The 16,549-nt window shown below is 39.8% G+C and overlaps 1 protein-coding gene across 1 annotated transcript in view; it reads left to right on the top strand.

The window, feature by feature from the left end:
- The window catches only part of csmd2 (CUB and Sushi multiple domains 2), a 253,342-nt gene that overhangs the window by 16,433 nt on the left and 220,360 nt on the right, over nucleotides 1-16,549 (top strand). The window contains exon 3 of the mRNA XM_046058106.1: nucleotides 1,568-1,784. Within this exon, the coding sequence (XP_045914062.1) occupies nucleotides 1,568-1,784 (217 nt within the window). The remainder of the gene's footprint in view (nucleotides 1-1,567; nucleotides 1,785-16,549) is intronic.

Raw genomic sequence — 16,549 nt, 5'->3', positions numbered from 1 at the left:
TTTAAAAAACAATATATTATTTATTTCAGTTGTGAGTAAGAGTGAGAGGAATGAAAATTGCCCCAGTTATTTTCTTTTCTGTTGTCTTGTCTTCACGCATGGCGCCTTATTACCTGGAAATCCCTGCTGGTTTTTCAGACACGAGGCACGTTTCAGAGTGAAAATTTGGACAGATTTTCAGCTTTAGGATTGTTCTACCATCAAAGCACACAAAGTAGCACCAACGCTGTATGTTTCACAAGCATTCAATAAGGGATACGCATTCCCCCTGGAAAGATTTAACAAATCAGCCTTCACTTTTACATGTTTCGAAGCTTGTGTTTACTCAAGAATCTTGTTTGTTTTTTTTTAATAACCTGTTTTAATGCAGCCAGGTAGTGTAGCTCATTGAGATGCACTGAGCTATCCCAGGCATTTACACAGTATGGATATAAATGAAAACACAAATCATATCTACTGCGAGTGTTGCATTGTTTGTGTTATGTGGGTTATGCAGATAACAGATGTCCTCCAATTATACTCTCCTAATTACATTTTAATCAGGCTGCATTATGATTCAGGTTTGTGGCTGAAGCAAACAAAGGGAAAATACAGATCATTTGGATAAATAGCATGTATTGTTGCATGACATTCTAATATAGTTCCTTTATGAGGACATTTTCACATTTCTGCTGTTTTAGTTCAAAAGCTACAACACATGAGACAACTTGTGAAAATGAACTTTTAGATAAATTTTTTGACTGCAGCTACTATCACAGCCTAAATATGTCAAAGATCAAAAGAGTGAGCTATTCACTACAGGGTGATGTTAATCCATATATTCACACACAGACACTAAATTAAAACAACACAGCTACACAAAATATAAGCGCAATCACACATCCGTCCACATTAGGGATTAATTACAACTAAATCCCTAACATTGATTAGAAGTCTCGGCTGTGCTCGGATCAGTCGAAGACAAGTCATTTAGCTTAAGGATTGAAAAGACACACACATAGCTCACCCTCCACACATCCACCGCAAGCTCAGTACTGATACGTTGCAACACACATGATTGAAATTTAAGATTGAAGGCGGTTTGAGTGGCTGCGAAAATACAAGATGAGTTCAATTAATGTTGTACTCAAGTGTGCATGCCTTTGTGTGTGTTTCCTCTCCCCTCCCCTCCTGTCTGCTCATCTTCTCTCCTCCAGCGATGTCATGTATTAACGTGGGAACCTATTACTAATGTGGTGAAAGGGCCAGTGAGTGAACAAGTGTGTGATGATGGAGGTGGTAGAGGTGGGGGAAGCTGGGAGAGGGCGAGCCATTTAGCGGTGCTATATTAATGGCTTATGCTGCACGTTGTAGGTGATAATGGATGTTGCCGCATTTGGTGAAAACCGTTTGACTGTGGGTGTGTAATTGTGTATGTGTGTGTGGGTTTGTATAATTTCCATTCTTGGATATAGAAGAGTGCCTTTTATTTGGTTTAATGGTCTTTTAAAACTTTCTACACACTGCTAGTGGCTCTAACATACCTTACAACCTTTTAATAACTGCCTATTTCTTCTTCTCTTCACAGCTCAGAACTGCAGTTACACACTACACAGTCCCAATGGGACGATAGAAAGCCCTGGCTACCCCTACGGTTATCCTAACTATGCCAACTGTACATGGGTGATTGTGGCAGCGGAGCACAACCGAATACAGCTGGTGTTTCAAGGCTTCGCCCTAGAGGAGGACTTTGACATCTTGTCTGTATATGACGGGCCACCCAGCCCGGGGAACCTGCGTACACGGTAAAGACGGCCTAATTTTTTTATGTGCAATATATGTGTTGGTTTTTATTATGTCATGGGTTTTATTTGACTTGAGTGCTGACATAGATTTTTATAGCGTTGTCATGGAACCCATGGGAAACCTAATTTTTCTAATTTGCTAGTGAATGAAGGTTAAATGTTAAAATGACAAAGTTAAGATTGTCGAACATTTAGAGGATAATTCGGGGTTTATTACAATATCGGTCATAGATATGGAAATCATTCGTATTCGGAATAATGACACAGAACTCAATGAGTCAACTGTCATGGTATAGCTGAGTACAATGTCAGGACCCAAATGCAGACATTGGCGAGGAGGATGCAGTGCAGGATATTTGTTGTAAAGAAAAACATAGTTTTACACAGGAGCACAAGGCATGAGTCCAAACAAAAAAGGGTAAATCCAAAAACACAGGTAAAATCCAAAAGGGAACAATCCAATACCAAGGAAACTAAGCTCAGACAGAACACTCTCAAATGACGAGGATGCAACAAAGACAATACAGAACTGAGGGCTATACACAGGGAAACAAGCAGGGAGGGAGCGCACAGATGAAACACATCAGGTAATCAAACAACAGGAAACAAAGCTAGAGAAGGACACAGGAAAACTGATTACTACAAAATAATGCAGGAAGTAAAGCACACAGGGACACACAAGGACAGAGTTACAAAAGTAAGACAGAAAACATGGAGACAGGACCAAACAGGAAACAGGACTGCACTAAACATGGAGACATAGGACTACTTCGGAATAAACAGGAAGCAAAGCAAGACACAGATACAAGGAGAGAACAGACAGGGTGCACAAACAAACTGTAACTTGACGCAAGAACACACCACTCACAAAATACAGAACCAGATGACATGGACAAGACAGACTGACAAGTGGACAAAAATCAGAACAAATGACAAGAGTCCAGAACAGAACACATGTAACATCTAAATGGGAAACAATGAACTAGAAACCAGATCTAAGAACTTATATAAGAAAAGGAAAGAGATAGAACAGGTAATGACTAACATGCAACTAAACATAAGAAGAAACAAGGCTGCACAGAAGAAACACAAAACCATGACTTAAAACAGGAAAAGTCCCAACATTAACCACCCCAAATTGACTATTTTCGAAAGACACTTGCAAAAAGGACATAAAATGTGTATTATATTGTTGGCCTGTCAGATTGCTTTGAAGGTAAGATCACCTTATTTTTAAGGTTTCAGCTGTATACCCTGCTGTGATTTGTATCTAGATTATTTCATCTGAAAAGCAATTTTTTATTTGAAAACGATTGCAAAGACCAAAAAAAGGGAGTCGTTTTTGTAGTACTAGCATTCCATGAAAGTTAAGTGTTTGTGCTGCACTGGCAGAACGGTGGGGGGTAAAGGGCTAAGATCTGGGAACACTGTGATATTGCCCACAAAAGGCAGATAGAGCAGGAAATATGAGCATTCAGACAATCGGACATGTTTCAAACAGACATCCAGTTTAGCCAAGCTTATATGGAAGAGAAACTGAGGTGAAAAAAATGTAACTTTACAGACCGTCTTCCTGGTTCAACTTGGACCCATGCTTAGTTGAGCGTGAATACAATGAGGGCTTATTAGTGACATTTCAGATAACTAATAAGGTCACTTCACTCAATTTGGTTTCCATATAAAGTGGTGGCTAATCCGGCTAAACTCTTGTTTAGAACCTGTCTGTTCGTCCTTTTATTGTAGTGATGTCACTGTCTTCCCAGATCTCAGCAATTACAGCAGTGAGCACATTGTTATTATAACCAATTAAAAAGGATGGTCAATAATAAAATTACATTGAACTAAAAAAAACTGATGAAGGTAGTGATGAAGGCAGTGGACTGGAAACTGGAGACTCTGTGGACACTATGACAGCATCTACTAGTTAATCACTGGGATTCTGGGCACATTTTGTGCTTCAGAGCTACCAACAAAATGAAATGAAGCTCACTTGAGTGTGAAGCCTCAAACAAACAATTTCTGAATCAACAGTCTCATCCTCCTGTATGATCGTCAATTTAATAGCCTCAGAAAGGGCTGCCCTGTGCAAACTGAAATATTGTCTCTCTGGTCCGCAGAGTTTCATGCTCACCAAGTTAACACGTTTTCAACTATTCAGGACTTTAAGAAATAAATATTGTTAGGCTGAATTGCCATCTAAAGAGCCAGGCTCCTGTTAGTATCAGCAGTGATTATGAGATACAGCCAGAGAGCTGCTATTCACTGATGCATTTTTGTATTTCAGGATATTATTGCTTGCAGTCTGATATCTGTCAGACCTCTTGGCAGTCTCCCACTTACAGGCTAACTTAATTAGTGACAATTTCTGCATCTGATCAGTTGAAGCCACACCAAAGCCTCTATTAATTCCTGTCACCTTCTGCTATGAGCTTGGCCTTTCAAATAGTTTAAAGCATATTAAAGCATATGTTATGCAAGCCCTCTAGAGACAGATGAGAGAAATATTCTTGAGGGCTGTTTTGAGTCTCTGTCGGCCTCTCTGTTTCCCCCCGTTGATATCTCTCTCTCTTTTTTTCTCTGTCGCTCTCTCTCTTTCTCTTTCTCTCACGTCTTCTCTGCCCCCCCCCCCGCATCTCTCTTTCTGTGGCAGTGTTGCCTCCACTCCATCTCCCTGCAGAAAGCGAATGAAAGACAGAAGAAAATCCATTATGGATTGGTGTTGTGCTGTTCTCCTCAGCCTTTCTCCTGTTTGGATCTCTGGGCTCTGTTGTATATTGATGCTCCAACGGGATGGGGGGAAAGCGCCACTCTCTCTGTCTAAGCGCTTTGAAAAAAAGTGAGGGGAAATGAAATGAATTGAATAAAGGGGTATCCAGAAAAAAAAGAGAAAGATGGAGAAGCACAAGGAATGTTGAAGAGGTTGTAGGGAACACGGATCTCCTTTAGATTTTGCTTGTGTTGTCTTTGACCAGAATTCGTCTCTTTTCAAAGGAGGCATTTTGTAAAAGTGAGCCTTTCAGCTTTATTTATGAGTGAGCTTGGAAAGGCTGGGAATAGGCCAGAAACATCTCTCACAAGTCAACAGCAGTCTGTCAGGACATGCATGTATTTACACTCACAAACACCCCCGCCCACACCAAACACACACATACTCATCAGCACATTTTCATACACACACACACAAAGATGTACATCTGATAATTCAGCCCTCCCTTTGCTCTCATCTCCCGCTTGTGTCAAAAGTAATTTTCTTTCCATCTGTCTTGCTCCTCTTCCTCCAATATCTCTCTACTTTCCCTCATTTCCTCCTCACCTATTTTTTTTAATGTCTTATCTCTTCTGCCTGTTCTCCATTTTGTGTCCTGCGTGCTGAATTTGATCAGCCTTTCATGTATACCATGCTATACGTTGTAGAGCTTGGAATATTTCCTGTAATCTAAGGTACTCATCAAAAATTAATGTTTTGCCTCACTTCATGTTCAAATGATGACCTTTGATATCTTTTTCAAAGCAGTCACTTTCCTTCAGATGTGTTTATTGATATTGTTGATTGATTGAATTTATTAATTGCTGACACAGCAAAGCCAAGAAATCTGTTGCTCTCAGGAGAATGCTGCCTACAAAGAAGTTCATCTAAATAAATGTGCTTGTGTTCCAAAGTATATGTGCACCTTGGTATGTGTTTGTGAGCATGTGTACTCCTGCGGCAGTTGTTTTATGAGTCATTGTCACTCCTTAGGAAATGCATACTGTATATGAGTCAGTCTGTTGCCGCAGCACTTCATTAAACAGCTGCTCCCAACTGACACCTGAGAAAATTGAAAGGACGTTTCAATTGTTTGAAAAGGAAAGACTGAAAAATTATATGCAGTGATATGTACCATTGGAAACACAAGCTGATGTCAGTGTTTGATTGCTGTTAATCAAGCGGATCATTAATTTCCAGATGTAGTGATTAAGTGAGTAAATAAAGTCGATCTTGCGCCCTCAGTGTTGTGGAAGCTATCAGTTACTTTACACAGGGAGAGATTGAACAGCATTGAAATTAACCCCAAATTGAAATCATTTTGGTGGGTAGGCTGACTTGAGACTTTTATAGTTACATCTGTGTAAAAAATTATCCTATCCACCTGTTTGCAATATCATAAAATGACTATATTAAAGCAATATTAACATCTTTTTCTGTTTTGCAATTAAGTTTAGATGTTTGTTATGGTCACTCTTTGAATTCCTGAGTCTGGATGTAAACTAAATAAACTTATCTTGATCATTCAGACAAAAGTGCTAAGCAAATTGTAAAGAACCATATCGCTGGTTTTGCACTGAATTTTCAGCATTCATTAACTACAAATACTTGAAGGAATAGTTACATACAACTTTTCCTTAGTTAGATGAGAAGATCGACATCAAGCTCATGTCTGTGCATTAAGTATGGAACAGCTTTAAGGACATGGTTAGCCTAGCTTATAGCGTAAAGACTGGAAGCAACCATAACAGCCAGGCTCTCTGCAAATTAAAAAAATGCCAGCCAACACTTTAAAAACACCAATCGCACCAATCAATGTTGTATCTCACATGTTGAATCCATACACAAACAGTAATGTAAAAATAAGAATTTGTGCCTTCGCTGTGACATGCTCAAACTATATCTTGTCAAACAACAGTCTCCATCTGTCCAGTACTTCTGTGCAGTGCCTACAGCTACAGCATGGGTTGCCAGATACAGCTGGTGAGCAGTTTTGGTATTGATCTCTGTACAGGCACATACAAGCCTGGCAACCTCACTGTGACAGCAAAACTCAATGAAGTTGCGAAATGTGCCTGAAGTTGAAAACTCTTCTGAAATAGTTACACCACTTAACCAGCTGAAACCACTAATTTCACATTTTATATTTCTGTTTGTGTATGGATTTAATAAACAAGAAACAACGTGTTAATTTGTGTTTTAGAACTGTTGGTAGATGGATTTTCAAACGTTGGAGAGAGCCAGGCAAGCTTCTTTCCCCCTGCCTACAGTTTTTATGCTAAGCTAGGCTAAGGAAGCAATTTTCCAACTATTTCAGTACAGTATTAAAATCTTGCCATGGCTTTGTTTAATATATCTAATTTTTAACAAATTTGTCATCTTCATTTTATTCTCACACAACTGCCATATGGTAGTGCAGCAAACAACATGTAAGAAAAATTCTTCATGAATTGTCTTTCTTGAGATTCACTAAACCACAACCTTGTTCGAATAAGAGACAATGAGATTCACATCCACATCCATGTTAGTGCTTATTGTTTGGCATAGGGAATGCTTTTACAACAACATAACTTCAGAATGTGATCATTTGCAGTTTCTGGCCCTAAGCGCTGTGATAAAGGACTGTGCTGTTGAATGGACAGTTTTCAAAATGCTCCAACTGCATTGCCTCATGACAAGTGCAACTTAACTTGTTACTGTGATGGATTGCATGCTTATAGTTTCTGCAAGTTGAACACACAAAACTTTATGGAAGTTGTTAGTTGCCTGAAGGGCAAAAATAAATATAAATACTTGTGGTATCTGTAGAAAAATGGTCAGTAAAGTAGTAATAAAGTAGTAAAGTAAAGTAGTAAAGTATGGAGGAGTTGTAGTCCCTGGTATGGAATGTAAAAAAAGCAATTTAAATCCCCATCTTGTGTGTTCCCTGTCTGTTGTCAAACTTGTTAGTTGTTACATTTTAATAATGCAGTAAAATGCCCAGTGTAAGGATTACCTGGTCCTTTATTTGCAGTAAAAATATTATTATAGAACTTCCTTCTACACACCAGTAACCCTGGTGTCCTGGGTTAAACACAGCCTGTGGTGTTGTAGTGCATGATTTAAAGACCTTCCCATGACTAAATCTACAGCCAACTTGACCTTAAGCAACACACTGAACATCTACCAGCTCACTCACTGTCACTCTGTACGACAGTACACATTTCTTAGCCTACTTGTAAAAATCATCTTTTTTTTCCGTTTTGTGTCACATTTCACCTTGTAACTGCCATTTGGGGAACACTGAGTACATTTCAGCAGAGGAAAAAGCTATTGAGGTGTGTGAAGGCATCTCTCTCCACATGCCATGCTCTCAGTGATGGAGTGATGGAACGGGGGGACTTAAGGCCTGGCAGTCTGGCAGGGGCGGGGAAGTGAGAGAGGGAGGAGAAAGCATGGAAGGGACAGATTTTCAGCCTGTGGGCTCGATAGGACCTAAATAAGGGGCACTAGTGCATGGTGCTGGGAGTGGCATTAACACTACAGTCAGCCCTCAGTGCTGTGAGGTTGGGGTGTCACAATATGAGTTTGTGTGTGGATGTGTTTGTGTGTGTAGAGGAGAAAGAGAGAGGCAGTGTATGTATGTGTGTGCACACACTACGCTTACATAGGGGGATCTAGGCTAGTGTGTAGCCCATTCCAGCAAGCTGATTCAGTGTCAACAAAATCAAGGTTTATTGGAATACAGATTAAATGAGCACCATAATCACACACAAACAGACACAGTCAGACACACAAATTTAAGTACAGAGTAAATGGCAATGGGCTGGAAAACTGGTAGCCCTGTAATTTTTCAGACACATAAGGTTTGAGAGACATTTCTGCTTTTTGGCAAGCACTTGAGAGCACAAGTGCTTGTAGAGTATATGCATGAGAGGGAAGAAATATTATGTATGTGTTTCATATTGCTTCAGTTTGTAGCAAATGTTTTGATTTCAGCTGCATGAATCGCCTATCAAAAAAAAACAGACCATGTAAAGGAATACTCCCAGATGTCTGATTGGCCACTTGATCCTTTAAGCAACCAAATATAGACACCAATTAAGGCTTCAATTAATCAATTAGCCAATTTTCCAGGCTTTAACTGGTTACAGCTTCTGAAATGTGATGATTTGCAGAGTTTGTCTGTTTAATATAATGTAAATTGATTCTTTTTTAATTGCATTTTGGATTGTTGATTTGACAAAACAAGCAATTTGAAGATGTCACCTGGCAAATGTGAGGTTGTTTTTATAGATTAAATGATGAATTAACTCTGCAATAACTGATTTCTGTCGGCCACTTGGGGGCAGCAGAAACAAGTTGTGAATATTAAACTGACATATTCCCCTTTTAAATTGCAAGCACATTTTCATACAGTGGCTTATTTACACATCCAGCGGACATGAAGCAACATTAGCATTCATTTGGAGTGGTGTTTGTGTCCACCTAATGAATATGTCATTATTCACTCTCCGTGTAGCTCAGTTTTCCTCCCCTAAATCCTGAGTAAAAAATGTGTGGTCTTTAGCTGCTAAATACTCCTCACTACGGGTGAAACAATTCACATTACATAATAATAAACATATTAATTTGAACCACTGTTATTATAAACATAATAAGATATGATTTATTGTCATTTGCCAGACATACCACAGTTAAAAGATTAAAAAAAAACACAATACAACATTCTCACTAGGTCCCACACCATCTGCTACAATGTATAACATTAAATATAAAAATAAAATGGCGGTATAAATATAAAGTGACTACTGGATATGAGATTAGATGCACTGTAGTGCATTTAGTCATGTCATTGGTTTGGCAACCTCACAGCCTGTGGAGTAAAGCTTTTCAATAGTCTTGTTTTCCTGGTGATGCTCCTGTGCCGCTTGCCTGATGGCAGCAGTTCATAGAGTTTATGGAGCGGGTGTGAGGGGTCTTTAACAAAGTTCTCTGCCCTTTTCCGGCACCGGTCTTTGAAGAGATCCTCGACAGGAGGTATGGAGACTCCAATGATCCGTTCAGCTCCCCTCACTACCCTCTGCAGAGCCTTTTTGTCAGACACAGTACAACCACCACACCGGGTCACAATGCAGTATGTCAGAACATTTCCCACCATGCCTCTGTAGAATGCAATGACAGTGCTGGTTGGGAGTGATGCTTGTTTCAGTTTCCTCAGAAAGTACAGGCTCTTTTTTTACAATCTCTGGTATTTTTAGACCAGGTGAGGTCATCAGAGATCTGCACTCCGAGAAACTTGATATTGTTCACTCACTCAACTGTAGAGCCACTGATGTTGAGTGGTGTGTGCTCAGGCTGTGACCTGCTGAAGTCGATGATCATCTCCTTCATTTTATCAACATTGAGCACCAGGTTGTTGTCTCTGCACCAGCCCGCTAGGTGTTCCACCTCCATCCTGTACTGTACATTGACTCCTCAATTCCACGGAGTCACTAATAATGTAGCGTTACCCGTTTTTGTGTCTATGTGATAAATTGGGACGACATTTTTAGAAATCGTTCCAGAATTGAGCGAGTGTGCTGCAGTCAGAATCCTTGCGGGCAATTGTGCCCTGTCAAAGTAGGCTATGCCCACGAAAGTGCTTGTTCTTGCCACTGACTCAGATTGTTATTACAAGTGTCTGACAACATTGTGGAAAGGATCCCAACAGAGAGAGATTTTTTTTTTTAAAGAATAAGATCCTTACTAAGAAGGATTATGTTGCAGCCCTGTCTCGATGCTGCCAGCTGCAGACTGGACCAATTTCAAAACATTTTGTCCCAATTAGTCACATAGACACAAAAATATTGGAAAATGGGTCCAGGTTGAAACATACCAAAGTTTCCCTTAATTGATCACTTTAATTTAATCACCTGATTAATCAATATTGTTAAATACTGTTAAATAGTTGTAGCTATACACTAACATCATATGTGTCCATGGGTAATTTACTGCAGTATCCCTTGATAAAACTGCAGTTACACCACACTACGTAACAAAAGACAGGCTTACCAGATATTATTATACAGTACAGAATGCTAGTGTGGATCATCAAAGCTGTGTTAATTCATTCTCCTGTCTATATGCCAGCATTTGGTGTGTTAGTGTGCATCCATGAAAGAGCACAGTGTTAGTCAGGGACTCAAGCTTGTAAAGAGTCACTGTATGCGGGTCAGAGTGAGAGTGGGTGACGTATAACGGCACTTCCTGCCTGAACACTTGCCACGGCAGTAATTCTTCTTCAGTGAAGGTATTGACCATTAATCTCTCACAACACATACTTTGGAAAATGACTCCAGTTTGTGAACACTGTGGTGAACACGTGTTCAACGTGTTTTTGAGTGCACACTTTGCTTCTTTGTCTGTTCAACCTGAGCTACATGTGCTTATATATTAACAAGCTGTGTGACATCGGTGCAAATAGTACAAATCCAAAGGGGAGGAGACGTGTAGTGTGTGTGAGAGAGAAATATGGCTTCAAGGCTGCATGGTTTTATTTGTTTGTGGCGGTCATGATTGAGCATCTTACTCAACAGCATCCACACACTCATGCATGCACTCTATGTAGATATGTAGATAGATCTTTTTTCATACAGACCTCGGGATATGTGAGACCAGACACACTGACACAACCACACGCACGCGCACACACACTGTGGGATTTATAGTTCCTTTGAGTCTGGGCTGTTAATGGAGAGACTGCCGCTTATCAACGCGAGCTTTAACGGCAGTCTGCTAAAAACAGGAGGAAGAGTGATAGTTTGTTTTTCATCATCTCGTGCTGGGAAAAAAAGTGAAACGATGTTGGGATTTATGACATCTGCTCCCCTGTAACCCCAGATTAGAGAAATAATCAACTAGATGGCTGTGAATTTATATCCTACATCCTGTGTATCACTCATTGTGTGTATTGCTATTGACATTCTTCCATCCCGGGGCCTATCCAGAGACACTTCGGCAGCGGCATGAAATGAAATGTTTTCCTGCTGAGATAAAAGATTAAATACGCAGTGTACCCTTCAAAAAGATGTGTCATTATCAGCCTTTTGGTGCTTAGGGTCACACTCATTTGAGTCAAAGGAAAAGGACAGAATAATCACACCCTGCTAACATTTTTTTAACAGTTTTTTTATTGAATGAAATAATCTTAATTGATATCATAGCAGTTCTGTGCAATAAATTGGTGAGAATTTTTAAAAAGTGATGTACTGATATGCTGTTTGTGGACTACCAAGGATTAATTTAGTTAGAATGTGATTAGCTATGGATAGCAGAGCAGCAGAGTTTTGTGGTTGCAGCCCATTCCAGCATGAAGATGTGAAATATTTCCTAAATTAGACTTAACCAGATCAGATGTATACACTTAATGATGAAAATATTGGGATCTACAGATGATATAATCAAAAAGTGAGCAAATTTATAGAGCCAAAGTATGATTAACTTTGGCTCCATAATTATTTATAAATTATACATTTTTACTGTGGATAATGCTTGTATCAGTCAACACAAGGTCATCTTTGCCAGTTAGTCCTTTATACAAAAATCTAATTAGCATGAGTTGATTTGCAATATTTCTCTCGAAATGTTTGTAGTACTATTTTAAACTTGATAAGTTCATACAGCATTCACTATATAGAGCAATAGCACATGATGACAGGAACTAAGACAAAGCCAAGAATTGCATGATATAAATTGATAAACACTACCTAACAAAGGGATGGTGGGAGGCGGATGTTATGCTTTTCTCACTGCAGGGAATTAATTTTGTTGATTTGCATGTCAACTTATGCAAATCATGTCAGTCAGAATTTTCAGTACAACACCTAAGGCACAGTACAACTCACGGGCGCGCATATGCAGCGGTTTTAGCTTGTGCTGCATGTCTGGTAGACTGGGAAGCAGGCTTATCACAGATTTTTTTCACTGCTTGCATGACCTCTCTTTGTTTCCAGTCATTTTTGATTGATCAAGCTGTAATAAAGAAGCATTTATAATTTTCATAATGGTGATAAATATGATTTTTGCCTCTGAACAAATTGTAGAGCAGCAACAGTTTTGTTGAGTCTGTATGTACATAAATGGGACAACATGCAATTTATCACATTTTGGTTAAGGAAGTCGGTGAAAGTCTATTTATGTACTCCACCTTTACCATTACACAAAATACTACACTCACCGGCCACTTTATTAGGTACACCTGTTCAATTGCTTGTTAACACACATATATATACACACCCACACACACACACACACACATTTAATAGGTACACCTGTTCAATTGACCCTTCGCTAAGCCCCGTCCCCCTTAGTTACTGTTGCTAAGTCCGACAAACTGTCGGCGCTGTCACTGTCTATTACTGCACTCTATAGTCAAATTAGTTGGAAAAGCGATCTCAGAAAGATGCAGTTTTGCAGTTACATTATACATTTGAAGGTTGTATTCAGGCTGTCAAACTGACTCAAACGGATGTGAAAAAAATTAAAGATAGAAGCTAAAGTCTACCGATAATACAGTACAAGTGAGCCACCACATCCCCTGATGATTGAGACAAAAGACAACGATATGAACGATCAACACTGTTCCTGTAAAGCTAGGTAGGCCTCTATTCATTATTACAATCATTAAAAAGCAGAACAGCAGGGCTTTATTACATTCCATTGAGTTGGAAGTCCCCGCAACCCTGTACGCAGGGTAAGCGGTTGACGATGGATGGATGAGTTGGAAGTTAGCTAGCGTTAGCTAACTAACATTACATTTGGAACGATCCACAGCCGACATTTTTCTGGATTTATTTTAGGTTTTGGAAAGAGAATAAATCATACTTCTCCTATCAACCTCTCTGGGTAGCGAACGTAGCTATTACAAGTGCTCCAGGAACAGCGTTTGACCATATAATATAGCCAAAAATAGCTAGAAAATTACTCTTTTTACATTAGAGTCAATGGAGTGCATCCATGAAAGTGTCGGATTTCAGTTAGAGTGAGACCTATACTGCGTTGTGATTGGCCAGCTGTGTATTTGGTGTGTGGCTTAGCGAAGGGTCAATTGCTTGTTAACACAAATAGCTAATTAGCCAATCACATGGCAGCAACCCAATGCATTTAGGCATGTAGACGTGATCAAGACAACTTGCTGAAGTTCAAAGCGAGCATCAGAATGGAGATGAAAGGGGATTTAAGTGATTTTGAACGTGACATTATTGTTAGTGCCAAACGGGCTGGTCTGAGTATTTAAGAAACTCCTGATCTACTGGGATTTTCACACACAACCATATCTAGGGTTTACAGAGAATGGTCCGAAAAAGACAAAATATCCAGTGAGCGGCAGTTGTGTGGACGAAAATGCCTTGTTGATGTCAGATGTCAGAGGAGAATGGGCAGACTGGATCAAGATGATAGAAAGGTAACAATATCTCAAATAACCACTCATTACAACCAATGTATACAGAATACCATCTCTGAACACACAGCACGTTGAACCTTGAAGCAGATGGGCTACAGCAGCAGAAGACCACACTGGGTGCCCCTCCTGTCAGATAAGAACTGGAAACTGAGGCTACAATTTGCACAGGCTCACCGAAATTGGACATTAGAAGATTGGGAAACATTGCCTGGTCTGATGAGTCTCGATTTCAGCTGCGAGATTCAGATGGTAGGGTCAGAATTTGACATAAACAACAAGAAAGCATGGATTCATCCTGCCTTATATCAACTGTTCAGGCTGGTGGAGATGGTGTAATGGTGTGGGGATATTTTCTTGGCATACTTTGGGCCCAATTGAGCATTCTTTAAACATGACAGCCTTCCTGAGTATTGTTGCTGACCATGTCCATCCCTTTATGATCACAGTGTACACATCTTCTGATGGCTACTTCCAGCAGGATGATGTACCATGTCACAAAGCTCAAATCATCTCAAACTGATCAATGATCAAACCAGATTTCAATCCAATAGAGCACCTTTGGGATGTGGTAGAACGGGAGATTCGCATCATGGATGTGCAGCCGACAAATCTGCAGCAACTGTGTGATGCTATCATGTCAATATGGACCAAAGTCTCTGAGGAATGTTTCCAAAACCTTGTTGAAAGTATGCCACGAAGAATTAAGGCAGTTCTGAAGGCAAAAAGGGGTCCAACCCGGTATTAGCAAGGTGCACTTAATAAAGTGGCCTGTGAGTGTATAGGGCTATAATATGGACAAATAAAATCACTATTCAACTAATCATGGACAACCTGAAAACTAGCATCAATGATGATTAAATGATTCAGTGCCCACTGGTCGAAGACTATTTTACAAAACCCAGCGAGTGTTTAGTGAAAGAGTAGATAAAAGACACATTTACACCTTGGAGTAACAGTCTCTTTGTCACATTCTTGTAGATCTGTTCTCTCCATAGATAAAAATGTTAAAAAGTCATTTAACCATTGTTCTAAGCTGAAGCACTCATAATCTACAGTTCAGCAGAGAGATTCATTTATTTAACTACTTCTTTGTTTTGAAGTGATTTGTAGTTCTGGTATGATATTAAAGCTTTAAACTAAAGTCAGAGGGAATATGGTGGCGCTTCCTACACATAATGCTGCCTCTGAGGACCACCATATCCTATGCACGCTCTCAAGCACACAAGCAAATTTCATTAACATTTGAAAGAATTCATGTAAGGCTCTTATTTTCACATACAAATTTTGTAGAAGAAGAAAATACTATCAAACTCAAACTCAAAATGGTGGCCGGATTTACTTGCTGACATTGACAAGGCTGTATTTGTTGGACTTGACCTAAAGAAAAAGACCTTTGTTGATTCAGCCAAAGGTTAAAGAGTTATTTGCCAAAATGTTAATCGACATTTGGACTAATGTTGGCCCTGCTGTGATTGTTTTGTATGTGATCAAAGTACCAATTTCCACAAACATTTGGTTCTTTGTGCTGCAACAGACGCCCACTGCAGAAAAAAAGACAACAGAAAGACAGCCAACAAAAACAATATGGTGTCATAGAACCTTTGGTATTTTACCCCCTAACCACGTACCCAAAAAGAAGAAATACATTCCCTTTAGCTGTTATCTATGGAACTGTGAAGCACAGACCTTTTCCTTGTGCACCATTTGTTCCCTGGCTTAGGCAAATCCCTGGCATATTTTTTCCAGCCTGTGTTGATTTTGCTGTTTTTTTACTCAGTGTTGCTGCAGTCACGTTTTTTCCCCTTGATTTCACCCTTTCCTTTTGTTTTCTCCTATTCATCCCTGGGAGACACAGAGCATAGAAGTCTAATTAGTTATCCAAACACCTTGTGAAACGTGATAATGGATAAAGCACACATAATGTGCACACCCACACACTTGCACATGCTGTATGTTCGTGCTAGCTATGCTGTGTCAAAAGCACTTCCCTGGCATGTAATTAGACACTTGTTGCGTGTGACCAGTTGCACTTGTGCTTATTTAGTTGTTGGAAAGGCCAAAGTTAACACTCTGTCATCAATTCCATCATAAAGGATGTAAATCAGTCTCTATAAATAACATATAGTACAGAGCAGAGATGTTGAGGACTAAAATAGAATAGATTTTAAAAAAGACACAATTAAGAGATAGAGAGCATTAATGTTGAGATCTGCAGGCAGCGAGGGCTAGATGGTCTACAGTGGACAGGAACAAGATGAATGGCATATGAGTAAATCAGTGTTTGTGAGAGCTTACAGCTAATTCTAGATCAGTACCAGTGCTGTAATTCAGCAACACACACACATCACTGCCGCACCCGCCTCCTCCTCTCTCTTTTCCCTCGCTGTCTCCTTCCCCCTGCTGCCCTTTGATCATCATTGCCACAGGAATGAAAGAAGAGCGACGGGTAGAAAGTAAATAGCATTGGTTGGGCGCTCCATCGGTCACTGTGTCCCTGTTAGCCCTACCGGCTAATTAGATCTTCTGCCCAACCTTGTTGTGGAGTTTATTAGTGGCATCCCTCTGCGGAGCCAGGGAGAAACTGAAGATCACAGC

Source organism: Micropterus dolomieu, linkage group LG09 (genome assembly GCF_021292245.1).
Source record: "Micropterus dolomieu isolate WLL.071019.BEF.003 ecotype Adirondacks linkage group LG09, ASM2129224v1, whole genome shotgun sequence".
Classification (NCBI taxonomy): domain Eukaryota; kingdom Metazoa; phylum Chordata; class Actinopteri; order Centrarchiformes; family Centrarchidae; genus Micropterus; species Micropterus dolomieu.
The sequence above is the reverse complement of the archived record's forward strand: the minus strand, read 5'-3'. Positions and strand labels throughout refer to the sequence as shown.